Source organism: Chiloscyllium plagiosum, chromosome 4 (genome assembly GCF_004010195.1).
Source record: "Chiloscyllium plagiosum isolate BGI_BamShark_2017 chromosome 4, ASM401019v2, whole genome shotgun sequence".
NCBI classification, from domain to species: domain Eukaryota; kingdom Metazoa; phylum Chordata; class Chondrichthyes; order Orectolobiformes; family Hemiscylliidae; genus Chiloscyllium; species Chiloscyllium plagiosum.
The window spans coordinates 14,692,548-14,715,646 of NC_057713.1; the positions used below are offsets into that span (position 1 = coordinate 14,692,548).

The following is a 23,099-nucleotide window of genomic DNA, read 5'->3' on the forward strand; positions in this document are numbered from 1 at the left end:
GGGAGGGGAAATTGCAGTCTTTGAAGAAGGAGGCTATCTGGTTTGTTCTGTGATAGAACTGGTCCTCCTGGAGCAGATGCAGAGGAATTGGAAATAAGGGCAGTTTTACAGGAGGCAGGGTGAGAGGAGGTGTGGTCCAGGTAGCTGTGGGAATTGATTGGTTTGTAGAAGATGACTGTGTTGAGTCGGTCACCATTGATGGAGATGGAGAGGTCCAGGAAAGAGAGTGAGGTGTCCAAGATGGTCCAGGTGAACTTAAGGTTGGGGTGGAACGTGTTGGTGAAATTGATGAACTGCTCAACCTCCTTGTGAGAGCATGAGGTGGAGCCAACATAGTCGTCAATGTAGAGGAAGAAAAGCTGGGGAATGATGCCAGTGTAGCTGCGGAAGATGGACTGTTCCACATACACAACAAAGAGGCAGGCATAGCTGGGGCCCAAGCGGGTGTCCATGGCTACCCCTTTGGTCTGGAGGAAGTGGGAGGATTCACAGGAGGAATTATTGAGGGTGAGGACCAGTTCAGCCAAATAAATGAGAGTTTCAGTGGAACAGAAATGGTGGGGACACCGGGAGAGGAAGAAACGGAGGGTTTGGAGGCCTTCATTATGGCAGATAGAGGTGTGTAGGGACTGGATGTCCATCGTGAAGATGAGGCATTAGGAGCCAGGGAAACAAAGGTCATGGAAGAGGTGGAGGGCATGGGTGGTGTCCCAAACATAGATGGGGAGTTCCTGGACCAGGGGGGAATAGGACAGTATCAAGGTATGTGGAGATCAGTGGGGCAGGAGCAGGCCAAGAGACTAGGTCGGCCGGGGCAGTCAGGTTTGTGAATCGTGGGTAGGAGGTAGAACCGGGTGGTGCGGGATTCCTGGACTATGAGGCTGGAAACTATGGGTGGGAGATCCCCTGAGGTGAATTAATGATAGGAGTGATGTAAAGGCTGGAAGTGATGGAAAACTATGTGGTCTAAGGGACACAGTGAAGCACCACCACCACCCCTAAGATCAGCCACAATCGTACTGAAATGCAGGGTTGTCCAACTCCTACCTTTGTGTCTTAGGTTCTTATATGTGGCCTCTTCCTAGTGCTTTCAAATTTCCCCTGTGAAAAATTAGATTGCTTTGCTTGAATAAACAATGTAGACATGTGAGTGCTTATAGTTCTGGCAAGAGATATCTTTGATAAAGCTGGGAAATTGCCAAAGTGAATGAAATACAAAGCAGTTGAAAATATCTAAATTTGTCCTTGACAGAAAGAATTGTGTACCTTAAGATATGAAAAAGTGATTTACAGCCGAATAGTTTTACTTAAATGTAAATATAACCATGATAGCCAATTTGATTGTTTTATCTTGTAATATGTTTTTGTATGGAAAGTATAATGACCAGATAGTTTTTAGGCAGATTGATTGAGGGATTAGTATTGATCAAGATCCTGAGAAAAAGCTCCTTCTGTTCTTTAAAATAATATCATGGGATCTCTTGCATTCAACTGAGAGAACAGGTGAGACTTTGATTTAATATTTCACTTGAGAGATTGCAGTTAAATAGGGCATCTCACGCTCAAATCAGATTATCAGCCAGCAATCTTTTGTCAAGGAATTTTAATCCCCAACTTGATGTTCTCAGCTGGAACCATTTCTGCACTGAGAATTCCTGTAGTCAAAATTGTCATTTATTTTTTGAGAGCAGAGTTTTGCCAGAACATCATTATTTCATTTGTCAATTAACTCACCAATTATTCTTATGTGCAGCACCCTCTGCTGGTGAGTGATGTAATTTTCTGAGGCATTGTGGAAATTCAGGGCCATTATTTAGATCAAGCAGCAAGAACATTTTTCTTATTTTTGACAAACTACATATCAATAAAACTGTTTTTATATTACAGAAAACTTGAAAATATATTTCCAAACTACATTAGGGCTCCCAGTAATTCTGAAACAAAACCTGTGAAACAACTTTATAAAAGTAAGTCTGCATGTTTATAATGCTCCATACAGAAATATATGAATATTGTGATGTGTAAGGAGTGAATAACAGAATAAGTAAGATTTGAATCTAAAGTATTAGTTAGGGATTTCCTCAAAGCTACTCCCATTTCACTTCCAAAGCCTGTCTATAAATACACCACCCATCCATCCTCTTATCTATTTGGATGGAGTTTCTAGCACTTCAGTGTAAGTGACTAAAGAGCATAATAAATAGAAGCATAGCCATCAAATCTACTTCAATATTCAATAACATCATAGTTAATCTTCAGCTTGAACACCGCAGGCTGAATTTTACAGGGGAGTGGTGTTGTGAGATTACACTATGGATGTTATGAGAGACAAGATTCTCACACAGAAAAGAATAACATTCCTTTAAAAATAAGTATTTACACTATATACACAAATGGGTAGCACAGAGCATTCATAGAACATGGAACATTACAGTGCAATACAGGCCCTTCAGCCCTCAATGTTGCACCAACCCGTGAAACCAATCTGAAGCCCATCTAACCTACACCATTCCATTGTCATCCACATGTTTATCTAATGACCATTTAAGTGCCCTAAGTTTTGCAAGCCTACTACTGTTTCAGGCAGGGCATTCCATGCCCTTACTACTCTCCAAGTAAATAAACTACCTCAGACATCTGTCCTATATCTATGACCCCTCAATTTAAAGCTATGTCCCCTTGTGCTAACCATCACCTTCCAAAAAAAAGGCTTTCACTGTCCACCCTATGTAATCCTCTGATCATATTGCATGTCTGTATTAAGTCACTTCTCAACCTTCTTCTCGCTAACGAAAACTACCTCAAGTCCCTCAGCCTTTCCTCATAAGACCCTCCCTCCATACCAGGCAACATCCTAGTAAATCTCCTCTGCACCCTTTCCAATGCTTCCACGTTCTTCCTATAATACGGGGACCAAAACTGTACGCAATACTCCAAGTGTGGCTGTACCAGAGTTTTGTACAGCTGCAACATAACGTCATAGCTCTGAAACCCAGTCCCTCTACCAATAAAAGCTAACACACCAAACACACTAACACACTTAAAAGCCTTCTTAAAAACTCTATCTACCTGGGTGGCAACTTAGGGATCCATGGACACCGAGATCTCTCTGCATATCTACACTACCATTAGCCCAGTATCCTGTACTCCTGTTACTTCTTCCAAAGTGAATCACCTCACACTTTGCCGCATTAAACTTCATTTGCCACCGCTCAGCCCAACTCTGCAGCCTCTGTAACCTGCAACGTCCTTCAGCACTGTCCACAACTCCACTGACCTTAGTGTCATCCGCTAACCCATCCTTTACACCCTCATCCAAGTCATTTATAAAAATATCAAACAGCAGTGGCCCCAAAACAGATCCTTGTGGTACACCACTAGTAACTGAACTCCAGGATGAGCAATTCCCATCAACCACCACCTCTGTCTTCTTTCAGCTAGCAAATCCTGAAGCAAACCACTAAATCACCCACAATCCCATGCCTCTGTATTTTCTGCAATATTCTGCTGTGGGCAGTCTTATAAAATGCTTCACTGAGATCCATATACACCACGTCAACTACTTTACCCTCATCCTACCTGTTTGATCACCTTCTGAAATAACTCAATAACATTTGTGAGGCACGGCGTACCCTTCACAAAACTGTGTTGACTGTCCCTAATCAAATTATTCTTTTCTAGATGATTATCAATCCTATCTCTTAAAATCCTTTCCAACACTTTACCCACAACTGAAGTGAGGCTCACTGGTTAATAATTACCAGAGTTGTCTCTACTCCCCTTTTTGAACAAGTCAATAACATTTGCTATCATAGAGTCATAGAGATGTACAGCATGGAAACAGACCCTTCAGTCCAACCCATCCATGCCGACCAGATATCCCAACCCAATCTAGTACCACCTCCCAGCACCCGGCCTATATTCCTCCAAATTCTTCCTATTCATACACCCATCCAAATTCCTCTTAAATGTTGCAATTGTACCAGCCTCCACCACTTCCTCTGGCAGCTCATTCCATACATGTACCACCCTCTGTGTGACAAAGTTGTCCCTTAGGTCTCTTTTATATCTTTCCCCTTTCACCCTAAACCTATGCCCTCTAGGTCTGGACTCTGCGACCCCTGGGAAAAGACTTTGCCTGTTTACCCTATCCATGCCCTTCATAATTTTGTCAGCCTCCGACGCTCCAGGGAAAACAGCCCCAGCCTGTTCAGCCTCTCCCTATAGCTCAAATCCTCCAACCCTGGCAACATCCTTATAAATTTTTTCTGACCCCTTTCAATTTTCACAACATCTTTCCAATAGGAAGGAGACCACACAATTGCATGCAATATTCCAACAGTGGCCTAACCAATGTCCTTCACAGCCACAACATGACCTCCCAACCCCTATACTCAATACTCTGACCAATAAAGGAAAGCATACCAAACGCCTTCTTCACTATCCTATCTATCTGCGACTCTACTTTCAAGGAGCTATGAACCTGCACTCCACTGATCACAGGCCTCCAATCTGAAAAACAACCCTCCACCACCACCCTCTGTCTTCTACCTTTGAACCAATTCTGTATCCAAATGGCGAGTTCTCCCTGTATTCCATGAGATCTAACCTTGCTAATCAGCCTCTCATGGGGAACCTTGTCAAATGCCTTCCTGATGTCCACATAGATCACATCTACTGCTCTGCCCTCATCAATCCTCTTTGTTATTCCTCAAAAAACTCCATCAAGTTTGTGAGATATGATTTCCCAAGCACAAAGCCATGTTGACTATCCCTAATCAGTCCTTGCCTTTCCAAATACATGTACATCCTGTCCCTCACGATTCCCTCCAACAACTTGCCTACCACCGACGTCAGGCTCACTGGTCTATAGTTCCCTGGCTATCCTCCAATGTTCTGGCACTATTCCTGTGGACATTAATGACATAAAGATCCAAGCCAAAGGTTCTACAATCTCCTCCCTAGCTTCCCATAGAATCCTAGGATAAATCCCATCCAGTCCAGGGGACTTAACTATTTTCACATTTTCTAGAATTGCTAACACCTCCTCCTTTTGAACCTCAATCTCAACTAGTCTGATAGCCTGTATCTCAATATTCTCCTCAACAACATTATCATTTTCCAGTGTGAATACTGACAAAAAATATTCATTTAGTGTTTCTCCTAGCTCCTCAGGCTCCACGCACAATATCCCACTACTGTCCTTGATTGGTCCTAATCTTACTCTAGTCATTCTTTTATTCCTGACATACCTATAAGAAGCTTTAGGGTTTTCCTTGATTCTACCTGCCTAAAGACTTGCCATGTCCCCTCATGGCTCTTCGTAGATCTCTCTTTAGGTCCTCCCTGGATAACTTGTAACTTTCAAGTGCCCTAATTGAGCCTTCACGTTTCATATTAGCATAAACCTTCTTCTTCCTTTTGACAAGAGATTCAACTTCATTAGTAAACCATGCTCCCTTGCTCAACCACTTCCTCCCTGCCTGACAAGTACACAATTATCAAGGACACGCAGTAGCTGTTCAGTGAACAAGCTCCACTTTTCAATTGTGACCATCCCCACAGTTTCCTTTGCCATCCTATACATCCTAAATTTTGCCTAATCAAATTCAATTGGATTTTGGTATTTGGGGCATAATTTAAATTGATTGGCCGAATTTGAACTTTTTTTTGTCCCATGGCAACACAACTCCAGCCATTTATTTCAACCAAATATTACATTTTTAAATTGTTCTGCAGACACTGTGCTTTCAGTCAGTCCTTGCTAGCTTGCTCTCTCTCTTAAAGGTACAGTACACACCTGCACCTTGATAACACACTATATCTCTGGAACTTTTCTGAGGCCTACAGCAAACTCACAACAGGGTGACCTCTCCTTTCCTGTTTCTAACCTCAGCCCATACTAACTCAGTAGACAAATGTCCCCACCATACACACACACACACACACACACACACACACACACACCCCTCTTTTACCACCTTTTATATTCTTTCTGGAACATCTAAACCCCTGAACCTGCAACAACCATTTCTGTCCCTGCTCTATGTTTCCAAAATTACAACAACATCCAAGTCCCAGGTACCAACCAATGCTGCAAGTTCACCCACCTTATACCGGATGCTTCTGACGTTGAAGTAGACACACTTCAAACTAGTTTCCTGCCTGCTGGTACACTCTTGTGACCTTGAAACCTTATTTATGATCGCACTATTCTGAACCTCTTGTACACTGGAGCTACAATTCAAGTTCTCATCTCCCCGCTTAATTAGTTTAAACCCTCCTGAAGAGCATTAGCAAATTTCTCCCCAGGATATTGGTACCCCTCTGGTTCAGGTGTAGACTATGCTGTTTGTAGAGATTCCACCTACCCCAGAATGAGCCCCAATTATCCCAAAAACACGAACTGAAACATCATGAACCCTGGCACCTGGGAGACAACACACCAACTATGGGTTGCCCCTGGTAAGTCATCTCACCAACAGTATCCAAAACTTGTTATTGAGGGGAACGGCCACAGGGGATCCCTGCAGTGCCTGCTGGTTCCCTGTCCATCCCCTGACTGTAACCCATCTACCTTTTTCCTGTACCTGAGGTGTGACTACCTCCCTCTACTTCCCCACAATTACCCCCCCACAGTTTCCCGAATGATCCAAAGTTCATCCAGCCCCAGCTCCAGTTCCGTAACACGGTTTCTGAGGAGCTGGAGTTGGGTGCACTTCCCATAGATTAAGTCAGCAGGAAGACTAGTGATGACCCTTAACTCCCACATTCTACAGGAAGAGAATTCAACTGCCTTAACCACCATTCCAACTGTTGTAAATTCCCAAAGAGACAACTAAAAAAAAACTTGGAACTTTTATGGCTTAGTCCAAGTGTGTCTCAAGTCAGCTCTACTGATGGTAACTCCTATTCTTAGCATTACAAAACCATTATCTTACTTGGGATGGGGTAGGGTGGGAGGGCTGAGCATTGTTTTAATTGCCACATTCTGATTGTGGTAAACACCATTTATGCTGAGTCAGCATTGGTTATTGCATTTAGGATTGTCAGTTTGCTCACAGTGTGGTGTACTTGCATGTACTGGAAGTTATGTATATTAATTCATATGTCCGTTCTTTTCAGACAGAACGCACATGGACACACATTGCACCTGTTCCAACTTAACAAAATAGATAACACCTATCTGTTGGTTAATTTCTCAAGGCAATACCCTGACCAATCAGAGTCATTCTGCCTGGTTTAGAATGTAAACAAAACCTATCTGTCAAACAGTATTTAAGGGGAACGCTCTCTATTGTAATGCCTCAAAGTGCATGTGCCAACTAAACAGCACTGCCTGTCACGTGTTTTACCCTGCTTTTGTATTAATACAAAACTTTTGGATGCATACAACTTCGACAAAATGTGTCTTTTATCAGCAACATTCTAGCTCTGTAGTGCCAAACAACTATACAAAAAAAATTCCTAATTTCAGTCTTAAATGACCAACCACCTATCCTGAAAATATATTTAAGTCTAGACTCTCCTAGGAAAAAAACTTTCTCACATTGTTCAAGTCGAATCTTCTAAGATCTGAAAATATGATTCTATTCTATAAGCAGGTACAGTCTAAAGAAATTTTCAATGCTTCAATTCAGTTGCTAATTGAGTTGAAAATAAAAATTTGTTATAACTCTTAAAAATGTATCCAATTACTACTAAAAATAAAACACTACTATTTACAGAAACATCATATATTGGAATTGTTCAATTTTCCAATCTTTTTATTTAAGTGACAAAAATCCAAAATAAATGATTTCAATTTTTAAATACCATTATGGCCATTATTTCACCTTGACTATGTTTAAATCAAAACTTACTCGAACACTTTCTTTACTAGACCCTCAAAAATATTTATTTTTAATTCATTCTTAAGATTCGGATAGCATCAACATGGCTAATATTTCTTGTCCATCCTCATTACCCTTCAAGAAAGTGACCATGGTTCTTGAAACACTGTGGTCTATGTGCTGATTCCTTTATATGATACTCAATGATTTACTAGGCTATTTCTGAGGAGAAAGTGAGGACTGCAGATGCTGGAGATCAGAGCTGAAAATGTGTTGCTGGAAAAGCGCAGCAGGTCAGGCAGCATCCAAGGAGCAGGAGAATCGACGTTTCAGGCATTTCCTGAAGAAGGGCTTATGCCCGAAACGTCGATTCTCCTGCTCCTTGGATGCTGCCTGACCTGCTGCGCTTTTCCAGCAACACATTTTCAGCTAGGCTATTTCGGAGGCCAGTTAGGAGTTACCAATGTTCCACAATTTCTAACTTTCCACAGTTTTCATTTCGGTTTTCAAACATTTAAATCTAAGCTTGATGTCGCCTTATTAACAATTCATCTATATTTAAAAGTGTTTCCCTTTTTCAAATTTGGAGACATCCTGATATCAACAAAAGCATTGGTGAAAATATGTAATTATAATGTTTATTTTGTTCAATTTCTCCAATAGATGATGGTGATTACTGTGAACTCATTGTAAAACTGGTTCAGCAAGAAAACTGTCCTTTAAAACCATGTCAGCAATGGTGGACTGTTAACCAGACTGAAAGATTATATAGAAATGATGATAAAGAAAGCCTAGAAATTATTGTATTCAGTGATAAAGTTAGCCCACCTAGCCTTGGATTTCTTGCTGGTTATGGGTAAGACAAAATTTTGTTTAGTCTTTCTGATACATTTTAAGTTTATGTTATAATTTGTTGTTATTTAATTAAAACTTCAAATTTCTTGGCTTTTCCTACATGTACACAATGGTAATTTCCATTCATTCAGGTATCATTACAACACTACAGAATCCTTAGAAATATAAAATGGAATGTACTGGGTTGTGCTGCTGGTTACTTTGGATCCATCTCATAGGCCATTGGCATGTGATGCACCAGTTCTTTGAGGAGACACTGATGTGATATCAATTGGCACTCACTCCTGGAAGAAAGTGAGGTCTGCAGATGCTGGAGATCAGGGTCTAGAGTATGTTGCTGGAAAAGCACAGCAGGTCAGGCAGCATCTGAGGAGCAGGAAAATTGACGTTTCAGGCTGGAGCCCTTCATCAGGAATCAGACCTCAATCCTGATGAAGGGCTCCAGCCCGAAACGTCAATTCTCCAGCTCCTCGGATGCTGCCAGGCCTACTGTGCTTTTCCAGCAACACACTCTCGACTCATTCCTGGAACCTCAGTCGTAGAGGTCACTGACACCTGTGAGAGTCATTCACAACCAAACATAAGTCACAGGCTGGTAGTTGCAAATGTCAGAGCGACAGTATGACTTCATGCATGGCAGTCTGTTGCTCTTTCTTTTCCTCTTATGGTTGCTAAGGCAATTCTGAAGTAGTGAATGCTCTGAATCCAAAGAGGTTTCATTGGTGTAAATTAAGATGTCCATGTTCACATCATCCTTAGCTTGTACATTATGGCATAAGTGGGTTGAAAATGAGGCGGGATAAGACATGACCATACTGTCATCCAGAATTCTTGGCAGCAATACCATCCAGCATTGCCATGTCACAGCTCATTCATGATTAGCTCAGGAAATAAAGGCATATCTGTTCCTTGATAATTTCATTTTGTTCTCTTGTATTGACTGTAACTATTCCTTAAATCGCTTAAGCAGGATGTCAATGATTATGTTGTACCATGTTTGATTGCTGAATCTGGCATAGCTGAGTAGCTGGAGAAATGTAGAGGCAACAAATGGAAGATGTGATACTTGAAAAGCGTGGCAATAGAATATTTAAATGTTGTGCAATAGTTCTGAGTGCTAGGAACTGCTGATGGGTGAGTGATGGAGGTGTAGTGCATTGAATAGCCTGAGGTAACTCACTAGATGCAAGATGATTTTTTAAGGTGTATTGACTAATTTTGACCACCCAAACAAGGCCATTAAATTTCCTCCAATATTGCTGCAAGATCCTCAAAGCCAGACAGCAGGAATTCACTTATTCACCAAAGCCCATTCCTTTCAAATTGGGAGGAAATTTCTTGATGGTTCATAACTGCCTACTGAAACATAACGCCTATATTTCTCTCAAACGACAGCATGGCTTCTGTGAATTGTAGAGCCGTCTTCATTCTTATTTTGGAGTTTTGACTATCACGAATTCTCTTCTATCATTGAAAGAGGAGCTGTCTCTCTGCCTTTTCTCCTTTAAGACACTGTTTAAGATGCATTTTTGACCAATTTCACATTATTTACACAAGCTAAGATATGCTTTCAGTTTAACAATATTATTTACACAAAGTCAATAGATCTCAAGTGCTTGCACTTTCAACTATTGAACATTTGAAGTGTCTAAATGATTAATATTTTTATTGGGCTGTAGCGAAGTGTTTTTTTAAACATAGTGGAAGATTGGTTAGAGTCATAGCTGGCACTTGAAACGTCAGCTCTTCTGTCTCTCCAGATACGCTGCCAGACCTGCTGACTTCCTCCAGCAATTCCTGTTTTCATTTCAGACCTTCAGCATTCATAGTTTTTATAATATTGGTCTCTGACAGATGTCAGGTTGATAATACAAGAATCAGGCAAAATATGAAAAGTTCAGTTGGCAAAATACAATAATGCAGAATTCTAAAAGGGGTGCATGAACAGAAGGACCTGGGGTGAAAATGCATTTTTTTCAGGGTAGTAGAACAGTTATGAAAAACTTCATGAAACTCTATTTGGTTTTGATTGGCATTACAGTGTTTAATTCTGACCATGGCTTTATGGAAAACACACAAAAAGAACTGAGAATGGTTCCTGTGAAGAACTTCAGTTATAGAGTCATAGAGATGTACAGCATGGAAACAGACCCTTCGGTCCAACCCGTCCATGCCGATCAGATATCTCAATCCAAACTAGTCCCACCTGCCAGCACCCGGCCCATATCCCTCCAAACCCTTCCTATTCATATACCCATCCAAATGCCTCTTAAATGTTGCAATTGTACCAGCCTTCACCACATCCTCTGGCAGCTCATTCCAGACACATACCACCCTCTGTGTGAAAAAGTTGCATCTTAGGTCTCTTTTATATCTTTCTCCTCTCACCCTAAACCTATGCCCTCTAGTTCTGGACTCCCCGACCCCAGGGTAAAGACTTTGTCTATTTATCCTATCCATGCCCCTCATAATTTTGTAAACCTCTATAAGGTCACCCCTCAGCCTCCGACACTCCAGGAAAAACAGCGAAAGCCTGTTTAGCCTCTCCCTGTAGCTCAGATCCTCCAACCCTGGCAACATCCTTGTAAATCTTTTCTGAACCCTTTCAAGATAGATTGTAGCAACTGATGTTCTTAATAGAGAATGCTGAAAGAAGATTTAAAAGAAGTGCATAAAATAATGACGGTCCAAATAGAAAGAAATTGCTTCAATTGCAAGTACCAGTGGACACCAATTTGAAATGGTTGGTAAAATACATGCAACGAAAGAAAGCTATGCTATGCAACAAATGTTTAGGACCTGGGATACATTATCTGGTGTGGTAAAGGCTTACATGTTGGGTTTTCAATAAGGGATTTGATGACACCTGAAGAGAAAGGTATTGTAGAGTAATGGGAAAAGGGGAGTAAACTAGTAAACTTTGCAGAGCAAACATACCATGGTACTATCCTCCTGTGCTGTGGCTATTTCATAATTTTATTCTGGTCAAAGGTGGTGACTCATCAGTCTCCCAAATGGCATTTTAAATTGCTGCAAGATAATATTTGTTAAAATGTAGGAAGAGTCAAAGGGAAATGTTAGCTTCCCCACATAGTGGTGGAAGATAGAGACAGAATAAGGATAAAAAAGGATGGATTTATTACATTGTTCTAAGCTCTCAAAATAAATAAAGAACAATTCTCAAGTTAATAAATGTTGCAAGTTAGTAAGAGTGGCAGATTTTTGTTTTGAAGGAACTCAGATGATGTTAGAGATCAGATTTGATCTCCATGGAAATCAGTAAATGCTAATTGGGTGAGAGTAGCTGCAACTTCACTTTTAGGTTAGGACCTTTAAAAATTGCATTTAATTAGTTGAGGCCTTAGCCCTGGTCTTCCAGATTCTAACTGATGGTCAGTGTTACAATGAAAATCTTAAAATAGGCCTGATGCACTTATTGCATATATAAAGGAACTATCAGCTGTTGAATACATGGGCATTCCATGCTAAATGTTTGATTTTTACCAATTTGGTCGATTACATATTTCATGGCTCATAATAAGCTAATACTTCCTATCTGTCACAGATGTTTAGGAGGCTGTTTAGCACCCTCAACTTAAATGTCACATAGCCAAATTGCTAGGCTCACATTCTTTTCAACTCATTTTTTTCTGAATTGTTTTTGTCTACAAATGTTTGATACTATTTTTGTTACTTTTCAGCATCATGGGTTTGTATGCATCAGTTGTACTGGTCATTGGGAAGTTTGTACGTGAGTTTTTCAGTGGGATCTCTCATGACATCATGTTCGAAGAACTGCCAAATGTAGACCGAATTTTAAAATTATGTACAGATATCTTCCTGGTTCGAGAGACTGGAGAACTGGAGTTAGAGGAGGATCTGTATGCCAAGCTCATTTTCTTGTATAGATCACCAGAAACTATGATCAAGTGGACACGTGAAAAGACAAAATGAAAGCTTCTGCTGATGTGGACAGAGGTATTTTTCTGAAAATAAAACAAAAGCACAATGTCATTGAAAAGCCAAGCTATTCACAATAGAGTGACAGCAGCTTTTCCTTATGGAGCCCAGGCAGTCGCACGTTCCTCAAGTCTTCTCTGCCTACAGTCTTTGCTGATACTAAAGATTGGTGCTTGTTCTAACATTCAGCACCATATTGTGGAAACGATTCTGTCGGAACTGAATCCAGTTTCTTTCTATTTTTATTACAGCCAAAATCAGAGCTTCTGAAATGCTTACCATCCTTGCAGCCATTATCAGTCCCTTTACATTGCTCTATGCGATGTAATGATTTTGGAACATGTAATCTGCTGTCATTATCACCCAGGCACAGAGGAATAGAACCTGGTGTGACAATGCTGCCAAAATAATAGGGACATCACCAATGTACAGGAATTCTTGGATATCACAGGTCTCCAGTGGTGTAAGCTAATACTGACTGGCTTGAGCAAGGAAGATAATTTGACAATCTGTTTTGAATGCCTTATTTTATTTGTACAGTCAAAAGAAAAGTATCACCATCTCAGTGATCTTTCTCAGGAAAAATGTTCATTTACCAAAGGCTTTTGTGTGCCTTCTGTAACTTCATTCCCTTATAAAAACTTCCTCAAGCAAATGCTTCTCCAAGATGAAAAGGCCCAGATGATACCAGTGAGAACACTTGAAACTAAAGGTCAGCAAAATATTCAGAATTCAACTTCATTGATAGCCCTATAGCTTTATCAGTTACTTTTTGTGAAGGGCAGAAAATTAATAATAACTGGATTTTCATTCCAAATTTTGCTACCTCTAAAACACCCCTCCCTTTTACCCATGAGATGTGTCATTTGGGAACATGGACACTTTATAGCCTTGTTACTGCTTGTACCAATCTGATTATCAGAAAGTGCAAATTTCTGAAGGTCCAAGGCTATTCCTTCTTGTCAGAATCCATGTTATGTGTTCTACTGCCCATGACAGCTTGACCATTATCAAGAACTTAATGAGAGACCATCAGGGAAATAATCATGACTCCCATGGTATTGCACACTAGGTTGGAGTAAGCATATATTGTGTCACTCTAGTTTTTGTACAATGTGCATTAGACAAATAAGGTTTGTTCATTAGCACTAAACAGAAAGAAAAGGCCCGACTGAGATCCAGTTTAGATCTCAAACTCGACCTAAATATTTGTGCACTTCAACTTTATTTCCATACCTAAATGTGCACAGCAGTGATGAAGATGGTAGCATGATCAAGTTCCACAGATAATAGTTTCTGTCTTTATATTCTAAATTAATCTTTAAAGAAGATATTGTTGAGCACAGTATATAGAATGTGAGAAATAACTGGAGTCAAAATAAAAGGATGTTGTGGAACCATTCAATATTGCATAATATTCTAACAACAAAAATTGCCTGCTAGAAAGTCTGGATTTCTGTATTGCAGATTTATGATAAACTTTGATCTTTGATTACATATTTCCACATGCAAATTGCTATTGCTACAACCGTTGAAGCATCCATAATCCTATTGCAGGAGTACAGGGCAAGACATCAGTCTGATGTATTTTAACATTGATTTTATTGACTTACCAAAATGCAAATATGATTAAAGATTCAAAATGGTGAGATATTTCTAAGTCATAGTATTATTGATAGGATTAGAATCAAAGCACAATCAACAGATCTTTAAAAATCAAAAGATTTGGAAATTCTATAAAAATTAATCCACTGTTGCAGCAAGGGTATTTCAAGCATAATGTTGCAATGTACAGATGTAGAATTATTTTTCAACTTGTGCTTTGCAAAAGATAAATTGTTAGTTCTTAAGAAAATCATTCTGTTTCATATATATTGTTACTTAGAGAAGCCAGCTCAGTTCACAGCTGTTGATATTTGTATCAATAAGAAATTATTAATAATACCAATGAATGCTACATTTAGTTTGCAGTTTCTCCATTGAATTATCTAATTCAGTAGCTGACCAGCTATTACACAATCACAAGACAGTTCAATTGTTAAAGCTTTTGGGACTCACTATATAGTGCTCTCCAATTCCTTACGTCATATTTAAATAGCACTGGAGTTCAGGCTTAATCAGTTTGAAAATAAATGTTTACTTCCATGTTTTCAAGAGGATCTGGGCAAAAGATTCAGTACCTCAATAATAATATGCATGAAGAAAAGACCATGAGAAAAATAACTGGTAGTCAGTAAGAACTCACTCTAAGTTTCAAAAACGGTGTTATAGTGTTAAAACTGAAAAAGAAAATGTAGCTACGTAAACTTGCAAAACTCTATAACCTGCAATATTACAGTTAAGGTAACCCTTGAAAACCATTTTATAACTATCTGTTTTAAAGAAGCATTCATGTGAGAAAGAATTTTCATATGCAAATGTTAAGAACTTTTCATCTTTTAAGAGTAGGAATTGCAATGAAATCCTATGTAGAATGGGGGAGGGGGAACTATTGCTTTCCCTTTAAATTTGTGTAATTACCTTAACCATGTTTATTGAGACAAAGTAACATTTTTGATCCTAGTTATTGACAATTTAGCTGCTTGTTCTGACCCTAACGTGCACTGTTTCAGATGATTTTAAATGGATATTTCTGAAAATGAACGATAGCAGTTTGTAAAACTAAGTTTTGTATAACACGAGTTATGTTATTCCTCAATAGATTTCAGTACTACATTGTGTTAAGGTGTATTTATATTTCACATTCATTCATAAACTTCTGGAATACTGAAATTAGTTTAGAAATTATGCAATAAGCTTCGCTTCTAGTTGGATTACTCTGGTTTCTCTCTGTGCAGGACGCTGTCTCCCAAACCCATAATTGTGACCCTGCTGTCAACAGTTACCAGTGGAAATATGTCCCTGTTTTATATTTGTTTCTAAAACATCTCACTAAGTGATGAACGTTTTCAATAAAATTTCTTGAAAAATGGATTTTTTTCTCACCAGTAAATTTGTGAGTAATGATTAGGTGCTTTCATCTTAAGTTGCTTGATCGGCATTTGTTTTTCTTGCATGTTTATTTTAAAGTTACCTGGGAATTTAGAGAATTGGTTAAAATTTCATAATGCACCCGAATTTTCTATAGCAAAAGCTTATTAATGAAGAAGATCTCTACAAAACCTAAACTATTTAAATCCTAACAAACCACCTCACTATTAAAGGAGTATTTATTTTTGGAAAGGATTTATTACAATAGTATAATTTCTAAAACAGCAAAATATCAGTTTGAAACAAGGAGTGGGACAATGAATTCCTGTGAAATATAACGAGGTTTATATTGGCTTGGAAAGGTTTATGATGATTTATTAGCAATCTAGGATGACTTAACTAGGACCATTCAGACTTTTTGGAAGGGATGGGTAGTGGGGGGGGGGAAGGAAGCACTCAGAAAATGCAGTGCATTGCAAGCCCATTACCTACCCAATATCCTTGTCATCTAAAACGTCCTGTCCTTGGTACCAGTAATGATCAAAACGATAGCTTCATTAAAGATACAGAAAAGTCTTGTAAAATGTGAAATTACTTTATGTACATAATTTCAAATACATAAAAATATATAAAAATGCTTTATAAGTATTTGCGAGGTAGACGCAAGATTATCATTACAAAAATTTGATAAGATCATTACAGCTTTTAGCTATTCTAGAAATAATTAGACAAGATTCATTCTCTAAATATAAACTTAGCAACACACCTATACCTTTTGGAGATTACAAATGTTGCCTACAAGGTGAATTGAGGTCTGAATTTTTCCATCATGAACACAAAATAAATTCCATTTTCTTCCTGTCTTTTTGTGACAGAGAAAAAGATAGAGCTTGAGTCACCTTGAAAACAATATATTGATCTCAAAATTTCATCGAAGTTTTATGGACACCATTGTGCAAATCTAGCTAACAGTAGTTTCCAAAATACATACGTTTCATAGGAGTAAAAGCCCTGACCTTAGTCCAGAATATAATAACCACCATGTTAGGATTAAAGGCATTACAATACTGAGCAAAGCTCCCATCTGGATTTTCAATTGATTAACAGTGCTCATATTTGTTATTTTAAAACTTCATGATCTTTTAGCTACAGTACACACAAAATGGTTTCCTAAAAGATGCATATTCAAGGCATCAATCAAGTCAGTTTAATAAGGTTGATAAGACACACAGCATTCTTAAAGATGAGGGCAATTTGAAGAGGAAGGCAAATGTAAGGTGCAGATTTATTTGTACCATGGGAAAAATATATTCTAACCAAACTGGCTTAATATTTTTGAAAATATGTCAATCTCCTCATTCACAGGGAACCTTGAGTTGGGTACCTCCCCTTACTCCACTGTTTTAGTGATTTCTCAACAGCGATTATCCCTGTGCTGACAAAGGAGGAACTGCAAAACCTGAATCACAGGCTAACATGAGAACTCTACATATGAAGACTCCAAGATACAAACACAGTTAGATCAATACAATGCATCCATTGAGACCATTTTTTATTGGGACACATTGTCAACCACAATTCTGCCCCCATTGTGTTCAATGGAGTACTTTTGGTTTTAAGGACACGCATTCAGTTGGCAAAACAACCACGTTAGCCTAGAAGACGCGGTTACCAAACTGGACAGTAGGCAACTAAAAAAACATTGTTAGCATTTTGTATGAAGTGACTTCTGAAGACAGCACTAAGTATTATGGAAGCAGAAGGTTAGCACTATAGTCTTGTCAAAATATCGGAATAAATGCGAAACAAAGCTTTGCTTTGTTACATTCAGTGTTAACCCTTTAGCTTTAATATTTATTTGCCTCAAAACATGACAGGACTGCCCTGTCACCCTTTCTCATTATAATGAGTTAGAGCTGAACGCGAGCTCTGGTGTCATCCGACATTAGGGCAGATCTTGATTAGAATGACATAGGAGTAGAGGGTCACGAGCAAAGATTAAGTGATTCACAATCAATTTACAGGCAAAACTACAAATTCTGTAAAACCTGACCACAAGATGGATAGACACCAATGTGATCAAGGACTTTTTAATAAATGTATAGCAAATTAAGCCAAGTCAAACTGATAATGATATCCTAGGCAGTGCTTGAAGAATTAGATTTAGGTTATGTGAGAAGCTGCAACTTTTGCACATCAATAAATCACGTTAAGATAATAAAGCCAAAATAACAGATTCCTTCTGCACCATTTGAAATTTAACATTTGAAACGAGACCTAATTTATGTCTAAAAATGCTGGCATCTAGCAAATGTACACCATCATGAATACAGCTGTTAGTATTTAAATTCACACAGCATCTACCCTAAAGCATAATTCAACAGATATGGCTCACACCAGTTCAGTGGTTTTCTACATTCAAATCTGAACAATAAACAATGAACATAACCTCAGGCAGAATTTATACCAGTCGTCTCTTTTTGCAGCAATTTTCCATTGTAGCATCACCTTCTGCAGCAAAGTTAACACCAACTGGTGAAACAAAGTTCAATAATGCATCATCTGTTGCACGACCAAACAATGCTAGTAGTAGTGCTACTCCATAGCCTGTAGCACGCGCTCCCTGATGAAAAAAGTTCAAACATTAGTTTTACTGCTCACAAACTCTTCTTTCAGTGTTCAAAGAAATATAAAAACCAACTGCAATGGAACTGAAAAAAAAGATATTTCTTCACCCAGAGGCTTGTGAATATTTGGGATTATTTAGAGAACTGTGGGTGTTCAATTATTCAGTATATTCATAACTAAAATTGAGAGATTTTTGCACATTAAAGCAAATGAGGAATATAGGGATAGATTGACTAAGATTGAGATGGAAGATCTGGAATGACCTTACTGTACTGCAAAGCATGTTCAAAGAGCACACAGCCCATTCAGATTCCTTATGTTCTTATGGATGATCCTCTTAGAATAACTGCCAAAAGTACAAAGTGCACCAAAAGACTTTGTCCAACAAAGAGAACAATTCCTAATTATCCACTATTATAGAACATAGAACAGAACAGGCCCTTCAGCCCACGATGTTGTGCCAAGCATTTCTTAATCTAAGATCAACCTAACCTACACACCCCTCAATTTACTATCGTTCATGTGCTTGTTCAGCAGTTGCTTAAATGTCCCTAATGTCTCTGACACTACTACCATCCCTTGCAGTGCATTCCACACACCAACCACTCTCTGCGTAAAGAACCTACCTCTGACATCTCCCCTATACCTTCCTTCAATCACCTTAAAATTATGACTTCTTGTGACAGCCATTTATGCCCTGGGGAAAAGTCTCTGGCTATCTACTCTATATATGCCTCTCATTACCTTGCACACCTCTATCAAGTCACCTCTCTTCCTTCTCTCCAGTGTGAAAAGCCGAGACGCCCAAACTCTCTTCATAAGACAATCTCGAGCAACTAAAATCCTTCATGAAAGCAATAAATTAAACTACTTGTTCAATAAAAAAGAATCATTTGCAGCATGCAATATTACCTTGTGAAACTTCAACACAATTCAAAGTTCTAGGCATTTGAGACTAAAATAGTTTTGTAGATTTGAAATGGCAATATATAATACTTAATTGAAACTTAAACTTTTTTTTAGATTTCTTACAGTGTAGAAACAGGCCCTTCGGCCCAACAAGTCCACACACGACCCGCCGAAGCACAACCCACCCATACCCCTAACCTAACACTACGGGCAATTTAGCATGGCCAATTCACCTGACCTGCACATCTTTGGACTGTGGGAGGAAACCCACGTAGACACAGGGAGAACGTGCAAACTCCACACAGTCAGTCGCCTGAGGCAGGAATTGAACCCGGGTCTCTGGCGCTGTGAGGCAACTTCTTTTTCAAAATCACTTCACTTTGCTTTTGTAGTACATGGTGAATTCATACACACTGGTCACTATTTACTCTAAATTTGAATGTTCCACTTTACTCTTTGCGTAAGCCATTCCAAACATTCTGAAATACCCCAACTAATAATTGACACCACAACTGCCTCAGGTTCTCCCCAGTTCCAACTACAGTGCGTTAAGCCTACCTGTCTTAGTGAACCTGGTCTCCCTGCTACAGGAAAGATGTTGTGAAACTTGAAAGGGTGCAGATGAAATTTACACGGATGTTGCAGGGTTGAAGAGTTTGAGGTATAGGAAGAAGCTAAATAGCCTGGGGCTATTTTCCCTGGAACATCTGAGGCTGAGCGGTGACTTTATAGAGGTTTATAAAATCATAATAAATAACCAAGGTATTTTTTCCAGAGTAGAGGAGTCCAAAACTAGAAGGCATATGTTTAAGATAAGAGGAGAAAGATATAAAAGGAACCCAAGGGACAACTTTTTCCAAGAGGGTAATGTGGGTATGGAATGAGGTCCTAGAGAAAGTGGTAAAAGGTGGTGCAATCACAACATTTAAAAGGCATCTGGATCACATACTTGGGAGTATATGAATACGAACTCTGTATCTCTATGACTATGACTCTATGCACTCGGACCCACTTTGGAATTCAAGGCACCTTGTGCTTTCTCAGATCATTAATCACAATTCACCAAACAGGAAACAAAAAAAATGTAGAAAGAGTTTGAAAACAGAACACAAGAGTTAGGGACAGGAACAGTCCACTTAGCTGTCAAGACTGCTCCACTACTCAACAAAATTGAGGCTGATCTGATTACTCCCAAAAACTAAGTATCTATCCACCTCTGACTTAAAAATATTCAAAAGCTATTCTTCCACTACCTTTGGAGGTGGCACTTCCAAAGACCCTCAGAGAAAGGTTTCATATGTCTAAAATGGATCTGTGATTTTTCTTTTAAAAAGTGGTGACTCATAGTTCTAGATTCTCCCAAAAGAAGAAACATTCCTTCTGCATACAGTGTCAAGACCCCTCAAGATGTTACATGTTTCAATCAAGTAATCTCTCCATCTTCTAAACTCCACGGGATACAGCCAAGCCTGTTCCTCATAAAACAATCCACCCATTCCAGGTATTAACCTAGTAACCCTCCTCAGAATTGCCTTCAAAATATTTACCTCCTTTCTTAAACAAGGATATGAACCTACTTTATTTTCTCAAATCAACCTGTTCACAGATTTATTACACACCTCTGGAGCAGTTGGGACTTGAATCCAGGCCTTTTGCACCAGGGGAGGGGCACTACTGTACACAGTATTCTAAATATAGTCTCATCAATATCCTGTGTGACAAAAGCATTAACTCCCTACTTTGTATTCACTTTCCACACAAGAATAACAATAGCTTTCCTAATTACTTGCTGAACTTGCTAGCCTTTTGTGATTCATTTACTGGGACACACAGGACACACTGTATCTCAGAGCTCTACTACTTATCATCATTTAAGTAATGGGTGTTTTTTTTTATTTGTCCTGCTAATATGGATAATCTCATATTAACTCCATTATACTCCATTTATTTTTCATGTTATCTTGACACTCTTCTATCCATGCAAAATGTTACCCTCCACACCATTAGTCTTTATTTTCTGCAATAATGATTTTGATTTGGGCACCTTACCAAATGCCTTGTAGAAATCTTAGTACAGTACATCCACCAGATTCTCTTCAAACACAGCATGTATTATTTCTTCAAAGAACTCTAATAAATTGGTTTCCATTGATTTCCATTTTAAAAATCATGCTGATGCTGCCTAATATACTTGTATTTTCCAACAACTTCTATCATGAAAGCTGCTATGCTAACAGGCCTGAAGTTTCCTGTTTTTTTTTGAACAAGCAAGTTATATTTCCCATCTTTTGCCCTAATGATATTGTCCTCAAATCTAGAAAATCTCTGAAAATGAAAACCAACTTATCTATCTCATTAATTACTTCTTCTAAGACCCAGAATTAAATCCATTACGACCAAAGATTTGTCAGCACACAACAGTATGCTCAGTACTACTTAGCTAGTGACTATAACTTTCTTGAGTTCCTTTGTCCTTTCAATTTCCTGACTTACAACTATTTGAGATATTACTTGTATTCTCTGCAGTAAAGACAAATCAATAGATCAGCCAATGTCAATTCCCCAGACTCACTTTCCACAAGACCAACACTCAGTTTGTTAATGCTTCACCTTTTTAAATATCTATGGAAACTCATACTAGGTGTTTTTATATTTCTAGCTAGCATTCTCTCATACTCTGATTTTTCACTTACACTTAATCTTTCAGTCATTCTGTGTCATTGTTTTATATTCAGTCCAACTTCTGGCCTGCCACACATCTTTGCACGATTAAAGGCTTTTTCTTTAAGTATCAAATTATCTTTAACTTTTTGCACTTTGCCTTGGAAATTTTCTCCCTTGTTGGAATATCCTGCATATTCTAAAATATCCCTTTAAATATTCAACACTGCACATCTATTGACCCTAAATAGTTACTTAAGCTAGCTTTACTTTCATAGCCTCATGATTTCCCTAACTTAAGTTTAAAATATGAATCTTGGACCCACTTCTCTTTCTCAAACTGAATGTATAATTTATCATATAATGATTGCTGCTATCAAGTAGTGCCTTTACTGAGGTCATTTTTGTTGCACACTACCAGGTCTAGTATAGCCTGCCCTCTGGTCAGCTCCAGAAAATGCTGTTCTATGAAACTATACCAGAACATTCCATGAACTCACCAAGGCTATTTTTGCTCACTAATTTTTCATATGTAAACTAAAATCCTCCACGATAATCTTTGTACCTTTCTAACTTTACACTTCACCCTAACATGTGTTATTGTTAGGGAGCTCTATGACACTCCCATAAGTGATTAATTACTTCTCCCATTTCTCATCTCAACCCAAACTGCTTCTACAATAAAAGCAAACTATTGCAGATGCTGGAAATCTGAAACAAACAGACAACACTGCACAAAATCAGCAGGTCTGGTAGCATCTGCACAGAAAGAAAATGTGTTAAGATTTTGAGTCTGGGGTATGATTCTTCTTCAGAACTTTACATCCTAGCTTCCTAAACATGAATCATCTCTTTTTATTGTGCTGATGCCATTATTAATTGTCAAAACCACTCCTCCATTTTTCCCAAGCTTCGTGTCCTTCCCAAATGTCCTATTCCCTTCAACATTCAGATTCTAATCCATGTCTTTCTGCAGTCTTGTCTCTGTTATAACTGTCAGATCGCACTTATTCCTTTTTATTAGCACAGTTTATTTTAATGTTCTAAATGCTACGTGCAAGCAGATAGACACGGTCATTAATTTTATCCTTTTATTATTCTTGTGACCTCTAACCTCATCTGATTTACTCTGATATGTACATTGTATCTCTTCCTGTCACAATCTGTTTACCATTTCCCTTTCTCTTTTACCTCAGCTCTAAACCTTGATTCACCACATCTTCCCTTGCCCCCAGTATTTCAAAAACCTTCTCTGCTTCCCTAGTTATGCAGCCCACTAGAACA

General features: G+C 38.7%; 2 protein-coding genes across 2 annotated transcripts in view; one reads left to right on the forward strand and one right to left on the reverse strand.

Annotated features, from left to right (window-relative positions):
* LOC122548766 (piezo-type mechanosensitive ion channel component 2) overlaps positions 1-12,946 on the forward strand; it is a 746,345-nt gene extending 733,399 nt beyond the window's left edge. Inside the window, exons 54-56 of the mRNA XM_043687533.1 lie at positions 1,888-1,967; positions 8,496-8,688; positions 12,389-12,946. Coding sequence (XP_043543468.1) covers positions 1,888-1,967; positions 8,496-8,688; positions 12,389-12,641 — 526 coding nt within the window. The 3' untranslated portion in view covers positions 12,642-12,946. The remainder of the gene's footprint in view (positions 1-1,887; positions 1,968-8,495; positions 8,689-12,388) is intronic.
* A 1,286-nt stretch (positions 12,947-14,232) lies between these two features.
* Positions 14,233-23,099, reverse strand: part of LOC122548865 (probable aminopeptidase NPEPL1) — a 48,837-nt gene continuing 39,970 nt past the window's right edge. The window contains exon 12 of the mRNA XM_043687751.1: positions 14,233-18,240. Within this exon, the coding sequence (XP_043543686.1) occupies positions 18,079-18,240 (162 nt within the window). The 3' untranslated portion in view covers positions 14,233-18,078. The remainder of the gene's footprint in view (positions 18,241-23,099) is intronic.